Below are 18531 nucleotides of genomic sequence, written 5' to 3' on the forward strand. Positions count from 1 at the left end.
AAATGGCGGCTGCTCTAGCAAGACATGTGTCTGCTCGCGCGGTGTTAAACTCACTTTCAAAGTCATGTACTCCATCTCTCCTCGCTCAAAGTGAGATTTTTCACTTGTACAATCCTGTTTCATGTACCAAGCCTCAGCGATTGCAAGCCTATCATCTAGTCTGCTCAGTTTTTTTACTTTCGGAGTGTTGGCTGGTTTTGGTTTGGTTGCCGGCACTTGAAAAGCATGCGATGAACTATCGATAAAAATCATTCTCAGGGTTGCATTCGTGTGAAGGGAAGGCTTGGAGGGAAATTTGGATCTATCTGTCGAAAGAGCGTTGATGGGAAATGGTCATTTTCCTTGCAGATTCGCGGCACCTCTACGGTGCGGCAGTACTTGGCTTGGACAAGTACCTCGAGCAGAGGGAGAAAATGCAGCATCAGTTTGCTGACGCTAAAGGTACTTAAGTCCGGGCTCTTTGCTCACCGCCCAAGATTTTCCGAATACTTTTTTTTTTTTTTGCTTCTCAATAGCTCGAGCGACTCCCCCTAATTGATGGCGACTGGACTCCCAGCGTCTTTCCTTTTATTGCCCATTTATACCCGAGTATTAACACTCAGTTTCCAAAGGCAAAATGAGCTAGAAAGCAGGGTTCATATCCTGCGAACCCGCACCTACACTGTGTAGTTAGCAGCGGATGCTGTTGTGTTTTCAAATGTTCCTAATGAAGGTTGTCCACACTACCCCCGTTCCCATTTTTTTTTTTCAGACAAATTCTTTCAGCGAATAAGCCAGTACTTCAACACCGATAATCCTGCCATGGTATTTACGGAAGACCTCAAGCACGTCGCCTATTTATGTGAGGACAAGGACTCTGACATCGAATTAGTGGTCAAAATGATGAAAAGGCAAGATATGGTGTCATCTGCTTTTTCTTTCTATTTTTCTTGTTATTTAAGTGCTAGTTGTGAAAGCAGCCTCATATCAGCCACTGAATAGTATTGCAGCTTTGTCGTGTTAGCTTTCCGTGCGCCTATATGCAATATGAGTGAGTTGTTTTCGACATCCCTCATAGCCTGAGTTGCTTTGGGACGTTAAACCCCATACACTTACAAACACAGTTCTTCGAAAATTTTTTGCAGTGCTTATCTGTAACTTTGCACAGGCAGCTCTTGTGTTCACCTCATAGTATTTCTTTCAGTCAGCATTTAGAATTAGGTGAGACGTGAAATGGTGGGGCTCAGAACAGCAGCTCATAGCCGTTACTCTTTACGCCTTTTGTCAAAAAGTGACCATCATATGTCTTTACCACATCACCAGTGCCTCGAATAATGAGGAAAGCTGAAACTGGACTTGTTGAAAAGTCTGTTATTATCAATTTTGCGTATGTTCCAGCTAACGTTATCTTCTTGTGTTATTGCTGTTTTAAGCGGCAAACAGTTTTTAAATTGATAACCATCATCGTCACTTTTTCAGCTGGCGTATGTGCTGTCTAAGTTGGCTAAATAATCAGCCACCTATTAGAAGTACAAATGCATTTCCCTTTTGGTGTGGGAGACAAGAAAACAATATATGTGGTCATAGACTTTTACTGACACACTTCATCATTGGTCCAACAAAAAGAGCTGCTGTACATCTGTAGAGGAGAACATGACATTTTATTCTGGTTTTCGAACTTACGAATTAGCCTTTTGTTCTGATTCCCAGAGAAGAAAAAAAGCTTACAAAATATATTCATTTTGAATGTAAGCATAATGTTTAGCAGAGGCTGTTCCTTATGACCAGATTACCATTTTATGAGTTCTTATTTAGTTGTGTTTGATGTTCCAGGTTCAACCAGCAGAACAAGGAGCTTCGCTTTGGCACATTTGTCTTTGGACCTGTGGCACTGCGGCTGTTTTACCACTTGAAGAAACCGGATGTAGTTTTACAGTTGCTAAAGGATCAGGTCAGAATACCAGCTAGTCTTGCAATGTATTATTGAACTCGGTGTAAGCAAGCTGCTGATATGTTCACATCATTTCTTATTCACTAATGCATGAAGCATGAACAGGAACCAGAGCTATGTACCTGTCGACAGCTTTGGACATGCAAACATTTGTACATGCCTTTTTTCATATGCTTGTTTCTTACATATGCAGGTTAGAAAAATGAGTCAACTTTCCCAAAAAGAAGTTCTACTCAACTCTTATTAAAGGTGCACTGAAGAGGAATCTGAACTTGTCTTTTTGCCGCGGGAACTCGATCTACACGTTCGGAGCTTTCTTAGAAACTTCGATTTATTGCCCTGTGTGGCCGATTTCCGTGTTTAAATCGAATTAACATCCGGCTCCCGCCTTTTTTTTTTTAATTCTCCCGCATACGGTGGGCGGAGTCGACCAACGCGTGGAGCGCATTTCACCCAGTCCCGTGGCAGCTTGTCGCTCTGCCATCGGCGGAGTAATACGTAGTAGTCCATAGTAGCAAATGGTCCGCGCGTATTTTTATTTCTGTGGGCTTATTTTGCGGCTATATTATCTGCGAATGAAACTATTTATTCATGGAAACCTAAAAAACAAAATAAAGCGAAAGCAAAGCCTCCACGGAGCTAGCTGAAAGGCACTTCACGCGTTGGTCGACTCCGCCCACCGTACGCGGAGAATTCAAAAAGTAAAAACGGGAGCCGGACGCTAATTCGATTTAATTAGGGAAATCGGCCACAGAGGGCAATAAGTCACAGTTTCCAAGAATGCTAGGAACGTGTAGATTGAGTTCCCGCGGCAAAAAGACAAGTTCAGAATCCTCTTCAGTGCACTTTTAAGGCAAGCATTGTTAAAAGAGTGTAGACACTAAATTTTCGGTTGCGTGCTTTCTTCTTTGTAATGGTGCATTCAACATTAGAATGCATGAATTACCATGTGGTATCCATCTACGACCACTAAATGATTTGCAATCAGCTATCTTCTCCTGCCTGTTTCAGTTTCTGTTTCAACATCCGAGCAATGGCCAAGACGTCAAAGGCCACATTAGGTCACATTAGGCAAGAAAAAAAACTGATATAATAGCTGGTTCATCGTTTTAATTCAATACAGCACTAAAGCCAGCCTGCTTCAATTGCCAAAATCGCAAGTGAAGAAGCAGTAATTATACTGCTGTGACCTGTCCTGACCTTTCACATCTTAGCTATCGCTCGGCTGTTAAAACCGAAACAAGTGGGAGGAGAAATTTCACTATAAATTATTTAGCAGTCATAAGTGGATACCACGTGGTGGTGTTCCATGTATAGGAATGTTTTACACATAATCGCAAGGAAGAAAACAGGCAACCGAAATTTGGTGTCTATACTCCTTTAATGTTGCTGTTTGGTGATGTGTTTGTGATGCATGATAGTGCATCTTGTGCATTTATAACGACGTTATCAATGCCCAAGGGCACGGCTGCATATCACTTCATGCTAGCTTAGTACATTGCAATTTCACACGAAAGCGAGGTTCACAGTTTCTCGGTACTTGCTGCAAATTTCATTTTTATAATGTTCAGTCGCACGTTTAACTTTGAATTCTTGCAGTTTTTTTTTTTTTCACTAATATGGTAGGTTTTGTCCATTCTATCTCATATTCTGTGTTGTTACTGTAGAAGGAAGGCCATTAATTGTGAGAATGTAGCAGCTGACAAGTGCGAACTCTTATGGGAAGTTAGCTTTGATCTCAAAGGTGACTGTTTTCTGGTTCCGTGACCTCTTGGCAACACAGCCACGCACAAGCTTCTGCCCCCCCCCCCCCGTAATCTGTCATTTGCTCCATGGCGTTTTCTTGGCGTCAGAAGCTGGCTTTCTGACGCCTAGCTTGGTATATCTAGACGATAGCTTTTGCAACACTTGACCCATGCATTTTTCTATCACTCAGTGAGAGTTATTCCCGGTACATTTAAGTAACCATCTCGTGTCTGCTTTCACAATCTCTGCAGGAACTCGATGGCTTCTTCGACCAGTTCTCGTCGTATCAAATTGCCATGGACCTCCTGTTCAAGGAGCAACGCTATCAGGATGTCTTGGACATCTTCAACAGCATGCAGCAGAAGCAGCTCTATGGCACCAAGTACCCACGTGAATGCGTCGTTCTCGCCCTGGGTGCCTGCTACAAACTGGTGGGCGGCAGCAGCTTCTTTCTTCTGAGTGTTATGGCAGAGCTCTGCTGTTAGTTTTGAAAATCAAACAGGCACTGAAAGCACTCACTGCGTCTTAAATCACTTGAATGAAATTAATTAATTAATTTTAAATTGTCAGGCTGTTTTTATTGCTAACAGAGGTGTAAGATTGACAAGTCTACTGCTAGAGAAGCTTTAGTACTGCCTTCATTCAGCATTAAGAAAATGTGCTGATATGGCTGTGATTGACAAAAGCACGTTTTGAAATAGCGAACTTCAGGTAAAATGGAAGTACTACATTTTTTCTGCAATCTGCTGACATATTTGAAGTGTAACCTAGCTATTTTGCCTTAAAACCTCAGTTAGTCTACATATGATATTTAGAGTCATTCAGGTTTTGTGAGCTCCAGTGTTCCCTGATGTGCATTCCATTGAATGGCAACCTCTGTGCTTGCGATGAGCACTTATCTCACATTCCTGAACCTTCACAGAGCATACTAGTGACTCATTATAATGTTGACCTGTAACATGAATGTGTCATCCGAAAATTTATAAATAACTTGCCAAGCATACTTTAAACATATACTGGGAGGGATTGTAAACAGGAGAGCTGTTTCGTTGCATGGTGCAAGTTTCCATAATGCTGTGGCAAGGTGTAGCTTTGTGTGTTTAGTGCAACGGCAATTCTCAAGGTGCTCAAGAAGTGGGCAGTGTGAAAAAATAAGTTGTGTGTGTGTGTTTCTTAGTTGTATTAGTAGCAGTGTACAACATTTGGGAAGTGTCAGTGGACAAAAAAATAAAACAGAGCAGGCAGCCCTGATAAGAAAGATGTGCAAGTGCCTTGGGATATGTAGACATGGTAAAAGGGAAAGGCACAGAGAGTAGCTCAGCATGCCATTTTCATACCTAAGCTGCTATTACATTAAAGTCAGCATTACTGACAATTTGGGGATTACCTGTGTCATCAGTAATTCATTATATATTCTGTAGAAAAGAATGGCACGCAGATGATCTCAATAACACTTAAGCTGTGGCATCATACTTTAAGCTTTTAAGGCAAAGCACAAAGAGAAAAATTTACTAGTATTAGTGTGAATTGAATTGAATTGAATTTTATTTCGGATTATCAAGAATCCTAGACTTTAATGCTTCTTATTTTATTACTCTATTACTCTATTCTTTTGCCCCACTGCGGTGGCTCAGTGGTTACGGCGCTCGGCTGCAGACCCGAAAGACGCAGGTTCGATCTCGGCCGCGGCGGCTGAATTTCAATGGAGTCGAAATTCTAGAGGCCCGTGTACTGTGCGATGTCAGTGCACGTTAAAGAACCCCAGGTGGTCGAAATTTCCGGAGACCTTCACTACGACGTCCCTCATAGCCTGAGTTGCTTTGGGACGTTAAACCCCAATAAACCAAACCAAACTCTATTATCTTTTTTTTTTTCATTTGAGGTCATTTAAATGTATAATTTGTGTGCTTGCACAACACGCAGCCTGTACGTCCTTGGTTCAGCTATATAAAGTCGAGTACGTCTACAAAGCTAGGACGAGTCATTTGCCGTTTTTATATTAAGACCATCGTAAAATTGTAGCACTGCCACATTATCTGTGCATCTAAAACTCAAAACCAGATTGCAACGGCTCATTAACAGGCGATATCGGTGGTTTTATGCAATTTCAGCTCTGTGTTGGCGGGCTGAAGAGGCTTGCCAGTCTCCACTTGGGTTTCTTGATTGTTCTTGAGTGCATGTTACAGACTTTGCTCATACTATTTACTTATTTTGTATCTTGCCTTCGTCATTTGCCTTGTCTTTCAGCAGTGACAGCTCAGCCTGGAGCAGCAGCAAAAACACCGACAGCAGATAAAGCCTCACTACACTGCACTTATTACGAAACATACTCAAAAAGTTAGTTGAACAAGTTGTAGATCACTGCCACTGAACTGAACAAGAGAGTAAACCTTGCCCAAATGCACCTTCTTCTCCATCTGTTAGCAAGAGTCTGTGCTGCCCTTAGGCTTAGTACTGTGCCGGTCTGGCTTTGGAATTTTGAAGCAGTTGAGGAAGTGGGCAAAGATTGTCTGACATTTGCTCCAGCCGCTTTTTTACGCGTTCCTTTTTCCTTCCGAACAGAACACCCGTGAGTCGTACGATTATGCACTCAAGCTGATCCAGGATGCCCGGACCGTGGGAGCCTTGGTGTTGCGTAAAGGCCTGGCCTTCGCAGCCATGCTAGCCGTCAATCATGTGAGTTGCCACTCCTTGGGCAGTCTTGCTTGCACTGTTAGGACTTCGCAGTCTTCTTGTAACTCTTGCGGGTAGATTTACGGTTTTTTAGCTCAGAGTGGTCATTTCGAAGGAATGAACTGTGAACGTAAATCTTGCGGGCAGATATATCGTTTTTGAGCTCAGAGTGGTCAGTGCGGAGGAATGAACTGTGAGTGTGATTTCAAAAGAGAGGATGAAGTTTGCGTCCTGAGCGTGCTTGAAGCGAACCGCAGCTTTGTGGGCAGTAATGGAGTCCAGCTGAAAGCAAGCTTCGCCTTCATGCTCAGTGAAGAAAGGAAAAAGAACGGGAATGGTAATCCTGAAAGTCTGTTATAAACTGTTTGGCTTGGATGGAGACAAGCAACTGTTGTTGTGTCAAAAATTTGTAAAACATTTACGCTACTTAAATTGCAGAGTAATAGATTCGAAAATTCAAAGGGGTGGTTGTGCACTGACTGAGGCCAAGGGGCAAAGCAAATGCAAAATAGGTAACCAAGTCTCCTTTTTTCCAGCTTTGGTGGGCATCAAAACTCATGCGATTGTTTACGAGTAGTAAAAATATTACAGTCGGGTTAAAATTATCCACCTTGGCATGTCTCTTTTTTAAGCACTGTGGGGTCTCTGCAGGGTTCGTACAAATCCTTGAAATCCTTCAAGAGATTTTATTTTAGAAGGTTTTTAAGGACCCTTGAAACTTCTGAAATTTGAATGATGTAGCTCTCAGCAACGAAGCTACTCAGTGACAGAGAGCTGAAAAACAAGTGTGCGGAGGTGCAACTTTCGCAAAAACACATTCTCTGCGAGGTTAATTTGACAAGCTACGGCTTTTAGTGTGTTACAGCTTGCACCCCACCCACTCTTCCACCTGGCAGTAGCTGCTGCATAGTGTGGCAACTTGTGCAAAATCTTCCTTCAGTGCATACCAGCAGTACAGTTTAATGCAAACAGTCTTAAACATATTTTTCTTAACCATATCTTAAACATATTTCCCTTCAAAGCAAGTTAGGAATACAAAGAATTTTCTTGTGCGTCTAGTTGATTGCCCATGGTTGCTTGTTTTTTTGTTGTTTTTTTTTTGTGTGCACAGAATGAACCAAAGGTTGCTATGGAGTTGCTGGCCCTGTCAGCGCAGCTCAATTACATCACAATCCGTAACATCAGGGTAAGCTATCTTTCTGAACATTGCTCTCTTTTTCTAAAGGGCTCCTTACCATGATTACCTTCTTGCAGAGCATTGCCATTGTTCTCTATTGTGTTAAAATCAGAACAAGGAAGTAGTCCTTTTAGTAGCAGCACAAACTAAAAGCCAGCTTTTATGGCTGTTGTGTGTGTTTATGTTACAAGTAGTGAAACTGGTCTTCCAGCCTTGTGGAGAAGTCCAGACCGTGAAACCATGCCATACGGTCTCCCGTAGACCCTGAGAAATGATGACACACTGGCCGATTCGGCCGGCTTGCAAGAATGGTGTCAGTTGTTTTATTTTATCTGTGGTCATCATGAGCACATTGGCTACTGACCAGTGTACCAACACTAGGCTGAGGAAACATCACTCTTGCTCCAAGCATGCCCAGCAACACACACTGGGTGATGGTGTGCAATAAGTGGCACAGAGCGTTTGTTTTACCATCAGGACAAGATAGCAAGCGAAATTGCTGAACCTTTTGTTATAGCCTTTAGAGGAGCTATTTGTAAAACCCTCCCGGAAATGTTTTTCATGTGTATTATATCTTTGTACCTCATGCAGTGATGCATGGTTCATTTCGTTTACAAGGAAACCCAGTTCCTATTAAGTGCGTAGTCCAGTTCTTCTTGTAATGGTTTATGCCTTGTTCAGACTGTTTTCTCAGAGCGTTAGAGTAATGGCCCTAATTGGAGTGTAACAGTTGCAGTGTTGGTGGCAGGTATAATGCTTTCTACTTTGCATGGCTTCAGATGGCGCTGAGCTACCCAGTGTATTACATGATTACTCCAAACCTCCGCAGTAAGATATGCCACCAGGTTTTTTTGTGTCGCACACACATGCACATGTCCTGGAATCATTGCAGTGTCTGACTAGCCCTAAGAATGCTCGTGACCCCTGTCGTGCATGCAGATGATGGCGCTGTCAGACCTGGACCGAGTGGATGATGTGTTCCTGACCTTGCGGTCCATCGTCCACCAAGACGTGCCTGTGCAGTCACGGGTGGAGCAGCAGGTCTGCCAAGAAACGGTACGTCAAATGTCATTTTACTCGCTGGAATGAAATGCTTGGTGTCGTTGCTCGAGTGAACACATTTCCTACACATCACATTATGGCTTTCGGGCTGCTAGGTCGAGGTAAGCTTGGGTCTAGCTATGAAATGAAAAACATGTTACATCATGGCAGTAATTTGGGTTGCGTTTCCTGGAGAAAAAAAAAATAATAAAGGCTGCGCTGCAACGACTACCTCGGTTTCTTTCACCATAGTAAGAAACGGCTGTGATGAATGTTATAAAGGTTGTAGTGAGCACTTCAACTAGATGTGGTGTTGCTAACGAAGCCCATGTGCTGTTTTAACGTTTTTAGTGTAATTTACTAAACTTTCATTCATTTCACTTTATTGGCAATGGGGCTCAGCTGCTGGGCGAGCCCAAGGTCATGGGATGAAATCCTGCCTACCATGGCTGCATTTTAATAGAGGCAAAATCCTTTCATTGCTGTTTGATTGCTTTGAAACCGTGATTACTGGAAACGGAAAATTTATTGATGCATCAGCAGCATCCTTACATAGCAAATCTGATTATCAGTGGCATTTTCTATCACAAAGCGTCCACATTTGTGTTGTGACATCTCAGTAGAAAGCGATAGAATGTACTTTCTGTTTGACATGCCCTGTTTCCACAGTGGATATGGTTGGCTGTAGCGGATCAAATATTAGCTGTGTGTTCCCTCTTATAATGCAGTGATGAGGGAAACTGGCATTGTGCACATGTAGCTATGGCTAGCAAAAATCAATTTGACTCACTATTGGCTATTAGCGCCGATGCAGTCACGGCAGTTTTCTTCAGCGACTGCGAGCTAAATGAATGAACTATTTGTCACGTTTGCATGGGGGACTATAGTGACTGCAAGAAATGCAATTCCTCTGTTCCGATTCTTCTTAACTCCGTTTTCAGGTGGATAAAGTGGACGAGTCCCTGGCTCGGCTAGGTGACAAGGAGAAGACGCACATCTTCGAGCAGATGAAACGGGCACTGCGTGAGAACAACCACATCTCGACGCAGTCTCTTGACGAGCTCCTCTGCCAGCCACTGCTCACACGACCGACTCCCAGGGACAGGGACGTTGACCGCACGGCAGGTGAGCGTTGGTGCTGCCTCTTCGTGGCGAGTGCAATTCACTGACCTCAGTAATACTGTACGGTTCTGCACTTGTCTTACTGGCTTAAAATTTTTGTCTTCCTTGAAGCACATCGTGAATGAGAGTAGAAACAGCCCTTATCATTGCTGTTATGAAGCAGCAGCAGCCGCTTTGGAAAACGATGGGTCTGCACTGTTACAGCATTAAATTTTAATTAGCGGCATCTGCAAATAACTTTCCAGTAGGGGTGTGCGAATATCAAATTTTTCGAATACGAATCGAATACGAATACTTGGTTCCGAATATCGAATCAAATATCGAATAATCAAGGACAGATGCATTTAACCACTACAAAACATTATTTGAGCACCCAAGAACATCACAGTTCAACTATCAGTGATGAAATGAACACAAAAGATGTGTGTGGCTGCACAAAAAGTATCAAAGTCTCGAACATTATTCATAGAAGAGTGGAAATATCAGAGAAGATGGCTAGTACACAGCATTGATTAAGGCTAGCTTGCCATAAGTACAAAAGCGCGTTGCTGGGATGAGCATAAAAAGTTGTCGTGAAGGAAAACCGGCTGCTCCACACGGTCAGGCAGAAGTAGCTAGTTCCCTTCTAGCTGAAGCAACTTCTCCAGCCACAAAAATGCCCTCTCACTTGGCACTGAACTGGCACGTATTGCGAGATATTTCGTGCAGAGCTCTGACTATACCAGCTTCGCAGGTATAGCCACAAAAAAGCTCACCAGCGCAGTCAGCTACGGCATGGCCCAGTGTTACACATTGCCACGGCCGCTTGATGCAAAGCGCAAAGCGAGGTGCGGCCAGCCACGTCGCGCCGCCGACAATGGGTGAGCATGTCCTGGCGGAGTTTACAGTCGCGGCCGCTGTTTTCGGTGGGGGCGCCACTGTTCGGGGACAGGTCCAGGGAGTGGACTCCCGAAGCGCTCCTTGCTTCGTCGTGTTCGAGCGCGTTTGCCTCGTGTAAAACCGCGTTTTCCTTCCATATTCAATGCAAAATAAAAACCACTACTACTACTACTCACGTTCCTCATGACCCCCAACACCTCTCCCTATGATTTGATAAATGTTTTCACCTCATGTCTGCAGTGCTTTCTTTGGATTTTCTGCTGTGCGCGTGAGTGAGCACGCTTGCCTCGCGTCTGCGGTGCTGGATTTGGACTTTTCGTGTGCGCGTGAATGAATGTTTGCCTCGTGTCTGCCGTGCACGCTTTGAGCTTTTCGTGCATGCATGTGTGGAGGTCAGGGACGTGTATGGGGCACGATGCCGCGCATCTGCTGTGTGCCACTGTCCGTCACAAACTCCAGAAAACAGCCAACTGTGAGATATCATGAGTTTCCCTCTGAACTACAGCGTCGAGAAGCGTCGCTGAAAATATCGCTCGCCAAGGACTGTCAGGGAAAGGAACAAGTGGGCGCCAAGCGACAGGTCTCTGGCATGTTCCTTTCATTTTACAGAGAATGACTACAAAAAGTAAGGTCAAGGAAGGTTCATCGTCTGTCAATGGTTACTTCCTTTCTTGTATGACCATGCAATAAAAGTATCAAATACTTTGTGGTTTTCTCGGCTGCAGGTGGACTTATGAACTTCCACAACTTCAGCTATAATGATCGTTTTTTTTTATAAATTGCAATAACTTGTGTATATAAGAGCCAAAATTCGACGTGACACGAAGCCGAAATTTACTGCGTGCGACCAGCTGTGCGTGTCCGTCTCATTCATCGTCTACATGGGGTAGCGAGCAGTGAATAAAAATCAGGGAGCACTTTGACGATCTAAAGTGCGAAGAGGCGAAGCCTTTAACTGCCTCTGTCGCTGCCCTCTGCTTGGCGACTGTTGAAGATCGTTTGGCGACTCTTGAACGCTTCCGTACGGCATCGCGAGCGCGTTTCGTAGCGGGCGACATTGGAGCGCGCGTGGGCTGCATCCTTCCTCGATCAACGTTCAGAGAGCACCTGAGAGAGCTCTGGGTGATATGACCATTGTGCAAACTTTTGACGTCAGTGTACATGCGCCGTTGTTAAACCACCTGAGAATTGCGCATGCGCAGTGTGCGCGTTTAGTGGGTATCATTAACTAATCATCATTACTGTTCGTACATCTACTGCTACACCATTAACTATCATTACTGATTTTTCAAGTAACCATTAAGGATAGCTGCCGCTGACGACGGACACGCTGGCGAGTCATGAGCCATAAGACAGTAATAATAATAATAATACTTTATTGCGCCAAATATTAAAAAAATGTACAGAAATCAGGCCTGCCAAAGCCTCATAGGGCTTGAGTGGCAGAGCCCGACAGGCAGCGGAACCGCGCAGACATTCACACAGGCAAAAAAAGCACCCTAAAAATAACGGACATCAAATTAGTATGATGGTGAGAACAAATTAGACACAAGACTCATGTTACATGTAGAAAAAAAAATCCTCATCAGATTAAATTGCAAGGAAGAAAAACCAAACTGGCAAGACAATACCTCAGATCAATGCAATAAATAAAGCAGTAACCAATGAAATCACGGGATTTACTTGACAGGTGGTAGCGCACATGAGTATGATGTCGTAAACCCTCTAAATAATGTATCGCAGCGTCTTTTTTATTTTATATTTCGTTTTTGCCCGGTGAACACTTGGAGGTAACCTGTTAAAGTGAAAGGGAACGTAATAATCTCTTACACGCCTTCCATATCTTGTAGACCGTCGGGGAATACAAAAAGGTTCCTTCGGTCGAAGAGACCGTGTGGGAACATACGGAATCATCATCATCATTTATTTGACCCTTAAAGGCCCCTGGGAGGGGGTATTACATAAGGGGGGGGGGGGGGGGGGAGTAGTACATTCATCATGACTCACATAGTCACTAAGCCAAAAATGTTTCAGGACGATCGTTTCCATCAGAAGGCGATCAAAATCAGGTAGAGAAAATACCTTAAAGAGATCAGAATTGGAGGGAAGGCCTAAATCATAGCCGATATTTTTTAACAAAGATGATAGAATTAATCCTGCACTTCCAGCGAACTGCACAGTGACCATAAATCGTTATGCCATAGCGCAGTACGCTATAACCAAGGGCGTTTACGATAACTTTGCGTATTGAAAGCGGCATGTAGTACCTGATGTTGTAAAGCACACAGGAGACGGTTCGGAGCTTTTTACAAACGTGGGACAAGTGATCATTCCATGAAAGAGCACTGTCAAAGTATAATCCTAGGTATTTCACTACGATCTACTTTTAAGGCTTACGCCTTAAAAGTAGATCGAAAGCTTCAGGCGCATTAATGCAACATCCTGAGGTACAGCCGCTCGCCCGGTCGTGCATCGTATAGGCGGCCGTTATGGACAGCGTTCAGGCATACACTTCCTACCTGCTGCGGTGATTGTGACATAATCGGCGTTTTCAATGACAACTTAAAAATGCAGTCTTTAATGAGCAACTAGGAAGCGCACTGTTTACGCCTCAAGGAGTGAACCACGGGCATTCCGACGCAGCTGTCGCGGCGTTTCCGTGCGAGCAGTTGTCCCTGAGCAGTGGCGCCGCGGCGGGCGCACGGAGAACTAGGCCCAAGACGCCGTTTCTGTGCGACGTGGCGGGCCGCACCTCGCTTTGCGCTTTGTATCTAGCGGCCGTGACATTGCTCTGGGCGCCGCTATATTGTTACGTCTCTTTTGATAGGACTTGCGGACCGAAATGAACGCCGGTGCTCGCAATAGAATATTCGGCTGGGTACGAATATTCGCGTCGGATCGAATATTCGAAACAACACGAATACCTAGATTTCGAATCGAATACGAATACTAAAAATATACTATTCAAATTATATTCGAAAATTTAGAATATTCGCACACCCCTACTTTCCAGAAATGAGTATGTGATAGACAGGTTATGCTTCCGGTACCTCTTCTGCTGTTTTTCTACTACTACTGAATTTCCATTCGTAAGTTAACAACTTGCCAGTGGTACTCCCAGTGTTGGCAGAGTTGAATTGCGCATTCCAAATTGATTTGATAGAGCCATGCGCCAAGGTGACCATGCTGTAGTGACTAGGAGGAATGAAAATGAAAATAGGTATTTGCACTGCAGCTGCTACCAGGTGCTATGTGAGAGAGAGAGAGAGAGAGAGAGAGAGAGACAAAATAATGGAAAGGCAGGGAGGGTAACTAGGCTGAGTCAGGTTAGCAAGGGGAAAGGGATAAGAGGAATGGAAGGTCAGAGCACAGCAGGGAATGCATCCACAGGGGTCATTACTTTGCAAGAACACAGGATGCACACAGAGAGGCTATGATGTGCAGCTTATGCCTGTGTTCTTTAATCCATCTGTAGTCCTCATGTGCATACCATTTTTCAGTTGTAAATCTGACTGTCTTGCATCTGAACAGCTTATCCATTTCTGAAGTGCTGGGGAAGAAGCCAGTAACGTTCGAACCTTGGGGAAAACAGCTAAGAGGACTTGCCAGCTACCTGAATAAAAAATAATAACTATAATAGGAGAGGAGGAGTCCTGTGCTGTGACGCAATACAGTTGGTTTCCTAGGCAGAAAAGATTGCTGCTTCGTTTCCCAGAAGTGAGGCTACACTTTTGCTAAAAGCAGCTAAAAGTTGAGCATTACGACTTGCATGAAATAGGATTCAAACACTGCTTTATGATTGTCTGTTGGGAACGTCAAAGACTAGTGACCCATGTGCTTTTGTGTTGTTTTTCTTTTTGCACTATGACACAGCTGCACAAGGAAACTGAAAGTTTAAAAAAAAAAATGGAAGGGGTGTCAGCGCTTGGCTTTTATGGAATTCATCAAGTGCTAATGAAACTTTGTATGTTGCTATCATTTACATAACGTTTGCTCGCTTATCCACTGTGTTGAAAGAAACAAATGCTTGGAAATGTGCTCCTATTGTCGGATACAACTAAGGTCTGCAGTCACCCCCCGCCCACATTCGGGATCGCCGCACCGAATTCCTCCACGAAGAAAAAGTAGTCTGTTAAAACTTTTCTCTTTAAGGGGCGGTGCAGTGCAAAAATCACAATGTTCACCAAAGTAACATGTTTTTAAATTTGTGTTGTTTTGGATTTCTTATTTATTAGAGAAATTTCTCTCCAAGTTTGGTTCTTATGTGCAATGTAAAAAAAAGAAGAGGAAAATTAATTCTTTTCACGAGATGGTGGTGCACATTCGCCGTCAAAAGCGCCTATGAACGCTTTTTTTTTTTCAGGAAATAGCCGCAGAGTGGGCAGTAAATCGAATGCGAAGTGAATGTCCACATTGTAAAGTCTGTTTTTTGCACATTGTAGTCACAGAAGACCTTCAATCGCAAGTACACTAGACTACTAACGAAAAACTAAGAATGAAAGGCATATTTTTGGCTGTGGCAACTGCAGGTTGGCTGGCAAACCGAAACAGAAACTTGGATTGGCGGAAACACAGCATGTGAACTTCCAGCGCTGTTTTCACGCCACTCAGAGTCTCGCTAAGCCAGGCCTCATTTTGGCTGTGTTCGACGCTGGCTGTCTGTTTATCTTTCCAACCAACCAAGCATTTACGAGCACAGACAACAGTGTGGGACAGCTCTAAAGCTGATAAAAAGAGAAAACTTGAAACAATTACCTCACAGCAGTGTCGCATTGGAAAAAGAGAGCCCAGCCTGTGCAGCAGGGTACTTTAATTATTTTTAAAAGGCCATGAAATTAAATAGCATTTTCTGAAGTCATTGAATCTGTTTTGCTCTGTTAGCACTTTTTGGGAAAATAAAACCGTTAGGAAAGCTATCTTTTCCAAACTGCATCGTGAAAAGCTGCTTTCAAGGTGGTTTCTAGACTGAATTTCATTAGATGTCTGACATATAATGACAACAAAAAACATGAATGTTGGTCTGAAACTGATGAAATTTTTACAAAAATGACATGAGAAACATACGATTGGCCTTATCCTGCACTACAAACCACCTAGAAGGTATCTAATCACAAACATTTATAGTATATCTTCATTATTTTTGAAATGAAAGTTTTCCTAAGATGACGTACCTAATTGCTCTATAAGACAGCTGCACTTTTTTTTTTTCTCTCTCCATTTGTGCTGTGGTAATGAAATTTGGGATATAGTCTAATGACAAGAAGCTAAAACACCCCTGTAAATTTTATCAAAATTGGTACAGCAGTTCAAAAGTTAACTCTTCTGCCTAGCATTCCCCCTTAGCTAAACAAGAAGCTTATCATAAGAAAAAAAAATTACAAGCTCTAGAATTGTGATACTTGGCTTGTTTAATATAATAAGACGTTAAAAAGCTGATTGCGTTTACTGTTGCGATTGGCCAGCGGAGTTATACAGGACGCCGTGGACCGTGGCCCAGTGTTGGCAACTGTTTCTTTTTAAGTTGTGTCCTGCTATAGGCATTGCTCTTCCTTATAACCTTCCTTATGGACTCATCAGTTTATTTTATTAATTTAATTTTTTCTCCGTTTTTCTTGCCTTACAGGTTCCGGAGTTGGAGGCGCATACACGTCAGGGTATCGCATGCCATTAAAGGGCTCCTCAGGTGTCCGTTATCCAGTCCGACATCGGCAAGGGCTGGGTGACATTGACGATTAGTAACAAAAGCCGTTTCTCAATAATCTGTGCCTCAAGTTCAATAGCGTTGCAATTTGCATTATCGCAGCTCTCGAGGACTTCTGGCTGGATGCCGTGTACTTATACGGTCCTTAGGAGTGTGGGAGATTGCTGCTCTAAGCGTATCCCTATTTAGAATTTGTACGACGATTTCATTGTTGGCAGTGCAGCATTGCTCTCGTCTATTAAAGGTGTGCTTTGAAGTATGGTCGTAACTGACCGGTCCTATGTCATTCCAAATCAGCAGGAACAATCCTATTGTATATTGTAAGGTGATGCATAGAGGTCCAACAGTATGCTTACCTGAAACAATGCACATCGTGATTGCACATTTTTATGAATATGCAGGAGAGCTTTATAACATAATGTGGTTTATTTAATCGCCGTGTTGCAGATTGATGCATGTTCAATAAATTTTTCCAAGTTGTCACTCTATCCTCATTTGGTTTCGGAGATTCTACAAAATGTTTTTAGAGGAATTTTTTAAAATGCCACCGATGCTTTTCAGACAATTCATTTCCACCTTAAAGAGAACAATGCATATGGTGCAACTTTACGCAATGCAAGCTTTGGGCTGTCTTTTCATCTCCTTTCCATAACTACTAGTCCTCGTAGTTTAGCTGGCGGTGGAAATTTGTTGTGCTACTAGGAGCGAAGGCTGAATGAATTTAAGATTGCCTCAAAGAAGCCCTAAGCTGCTGCATAAGGGACACTTAGGATAACTTCATCTAAGTATGCCGCCGCGGTGGCTCAGTGGTTGTGGTACTCGGCTGCTGACCCGAAAGATGCTAGTGCGATCCCGGTCGCGGTGGTCGAATTTCGATGGAGGTGAAATTCTAGAGGCCCGTGTACTGTGTGACGTCAGTGCACGTTAAAGGACCCCAGGTGACCAAAATCTCCATTCCTTCACTACGGCGCCCCTCATAGCCTGAGTCGCTTTGGATCGTTAAATCCCCATAAATCAAATCAGAACATCTAAGTATTGTTCTTTTTACAAATCTACTCCACCTTGGGGGATTCCCTTAAACATTTGACGAACACAGTTCCCACTTCGAGTTATTGATCAATTCGCTCTCGCCCTACCATAAGCTTGCCGTCCTGGTTAGCTCAATTGGTAGAGCGACTGCTCCGGTGAAGCGGTGGTCCTGGGTTCGAACCCCGGACCAGGACGAATTTTTCTTTAACTACGAAGTTTCTGAGAAAGCTGTATAGCTTTCCTTTGTAGCCATATGGCTGTGCTCGGGTGGATGCCAATGAGTATTTACTCCCTTATTACAAATCTACTCCACCTTGGGGGATTCCCCTAAACATTTGACCAAGTATTGTTCTGTGTAAAAAATTGATTCTGAAAGGCACACTTCATTGAAAAAATTGGTTTTAAAAATCTTCCCGCCAGTCAGTTTATACTCACGTCCTTACCAAAAAGAACAGTTTTTGGCAGGTGACAGCGACACCTCTATATTTTTTAAATCTTTTCTTGCTTATGAAGGCCCAGTTTTTAGTGAGAATGGTCTCTTTGCAATAGGACGCGGTACCTTCTCGACACAAACCGGCTCTGGGTGTCTACAGCACATAGTTCTGAATTTCTCAGCTAAATCACTTGATCCCATGAGGGAAACAGGACTAAAGAGAGTGCAAATAAGGTTTTCTTAGTTTCTTAGAGCACACCATTACTATTCTCTTGTCATTACCAAGCTGCAACCAAGTGGCTGTTGTCTTTCATTAGCACCCCAAGTGCAATCACTCTAGTGGTAACAGCAGTTAGTGGGCTGTGGCAACTGAAAACAGCTTGGTAGGTGCAGCGTCACTCAGAGAGATGCTAGGAGAGAGAAAACGGAGAATGTTGGCACTGAGAGAAGTGGCGGCGCTAAACAAATACTATGTACGTTTGATTTCTCTGTACTTGCTGTGCATTTAGAATCAGTTTTCAAGATAACGGAGCCCCTTTGAAATGCCTGTAATGTTACGCATGTGGCTTCCCTGCCAGAAAGCATTGGAAGCCATGCACCACCGTCCTTTGCAAAAAAAAAAAAGTGCAGCTACAGTGCAAACAGAATAACAAGTTTAGGCCAAGAACCTTGTTGCATTTTGCTGAGCTGTGAATAAAGAGCTGTTGTTCACTTGTGTATATCTGATATAACTTGGAAAACTGGTCAGTTTTCCCCGTATATGTAATCCTGTATTCTCTTGGAGCTGTTGACATGTTATC

At 43.4% G+C, this 18531-nt stretch overlaps 1 protein-coding gene across 1 annotated transcript; it reads left to right on the plus strand.

Annotated features, from left to right (window-relative positions):
• The first annotated feature begins 1 nt into the window (after position 1).
• LOC149342709 (pentatricopeptide repeat-containing protein 2, mitochondrial-like) lies at positions 2-18448 on the plus strand. Its single transcript, XM_089545165.1, has 10 exons — positions 2-90; positions 349-441; positions 752-890; positions 1813-1930; positions 3928-4107; positions 6239-6352; positions 7461-7535; positions 8466-8582; positions 9509-9692; positions 16192-18448. Exons 1-10 carry the CDS (start codon positions 3-5, stop codon positions 16302-16304), a joined length of 1221 nt encoding a protein of 406 aa, XP_089401291.1. The 5' UTR covers position 2; the 3' UTR covers positions 16305-18448.
• Positions 18449-18531: the final 83 nt, after the last annotated feature.

Source organism: Amblyomma mixtum, chromosome 5 (assembly GCF_055824585.1).
Source record: "Amblyomma mixtum isolate Tamu chromosome 5, ASM5582458v1, whole genome shotgun sequence".
Lineage (NCBI taxonomy): Eukaryota > Metazoa > Arthropoda > Arachnida > Ixodida > Ixodidae > Amblyomma > Amblyomma mixtum.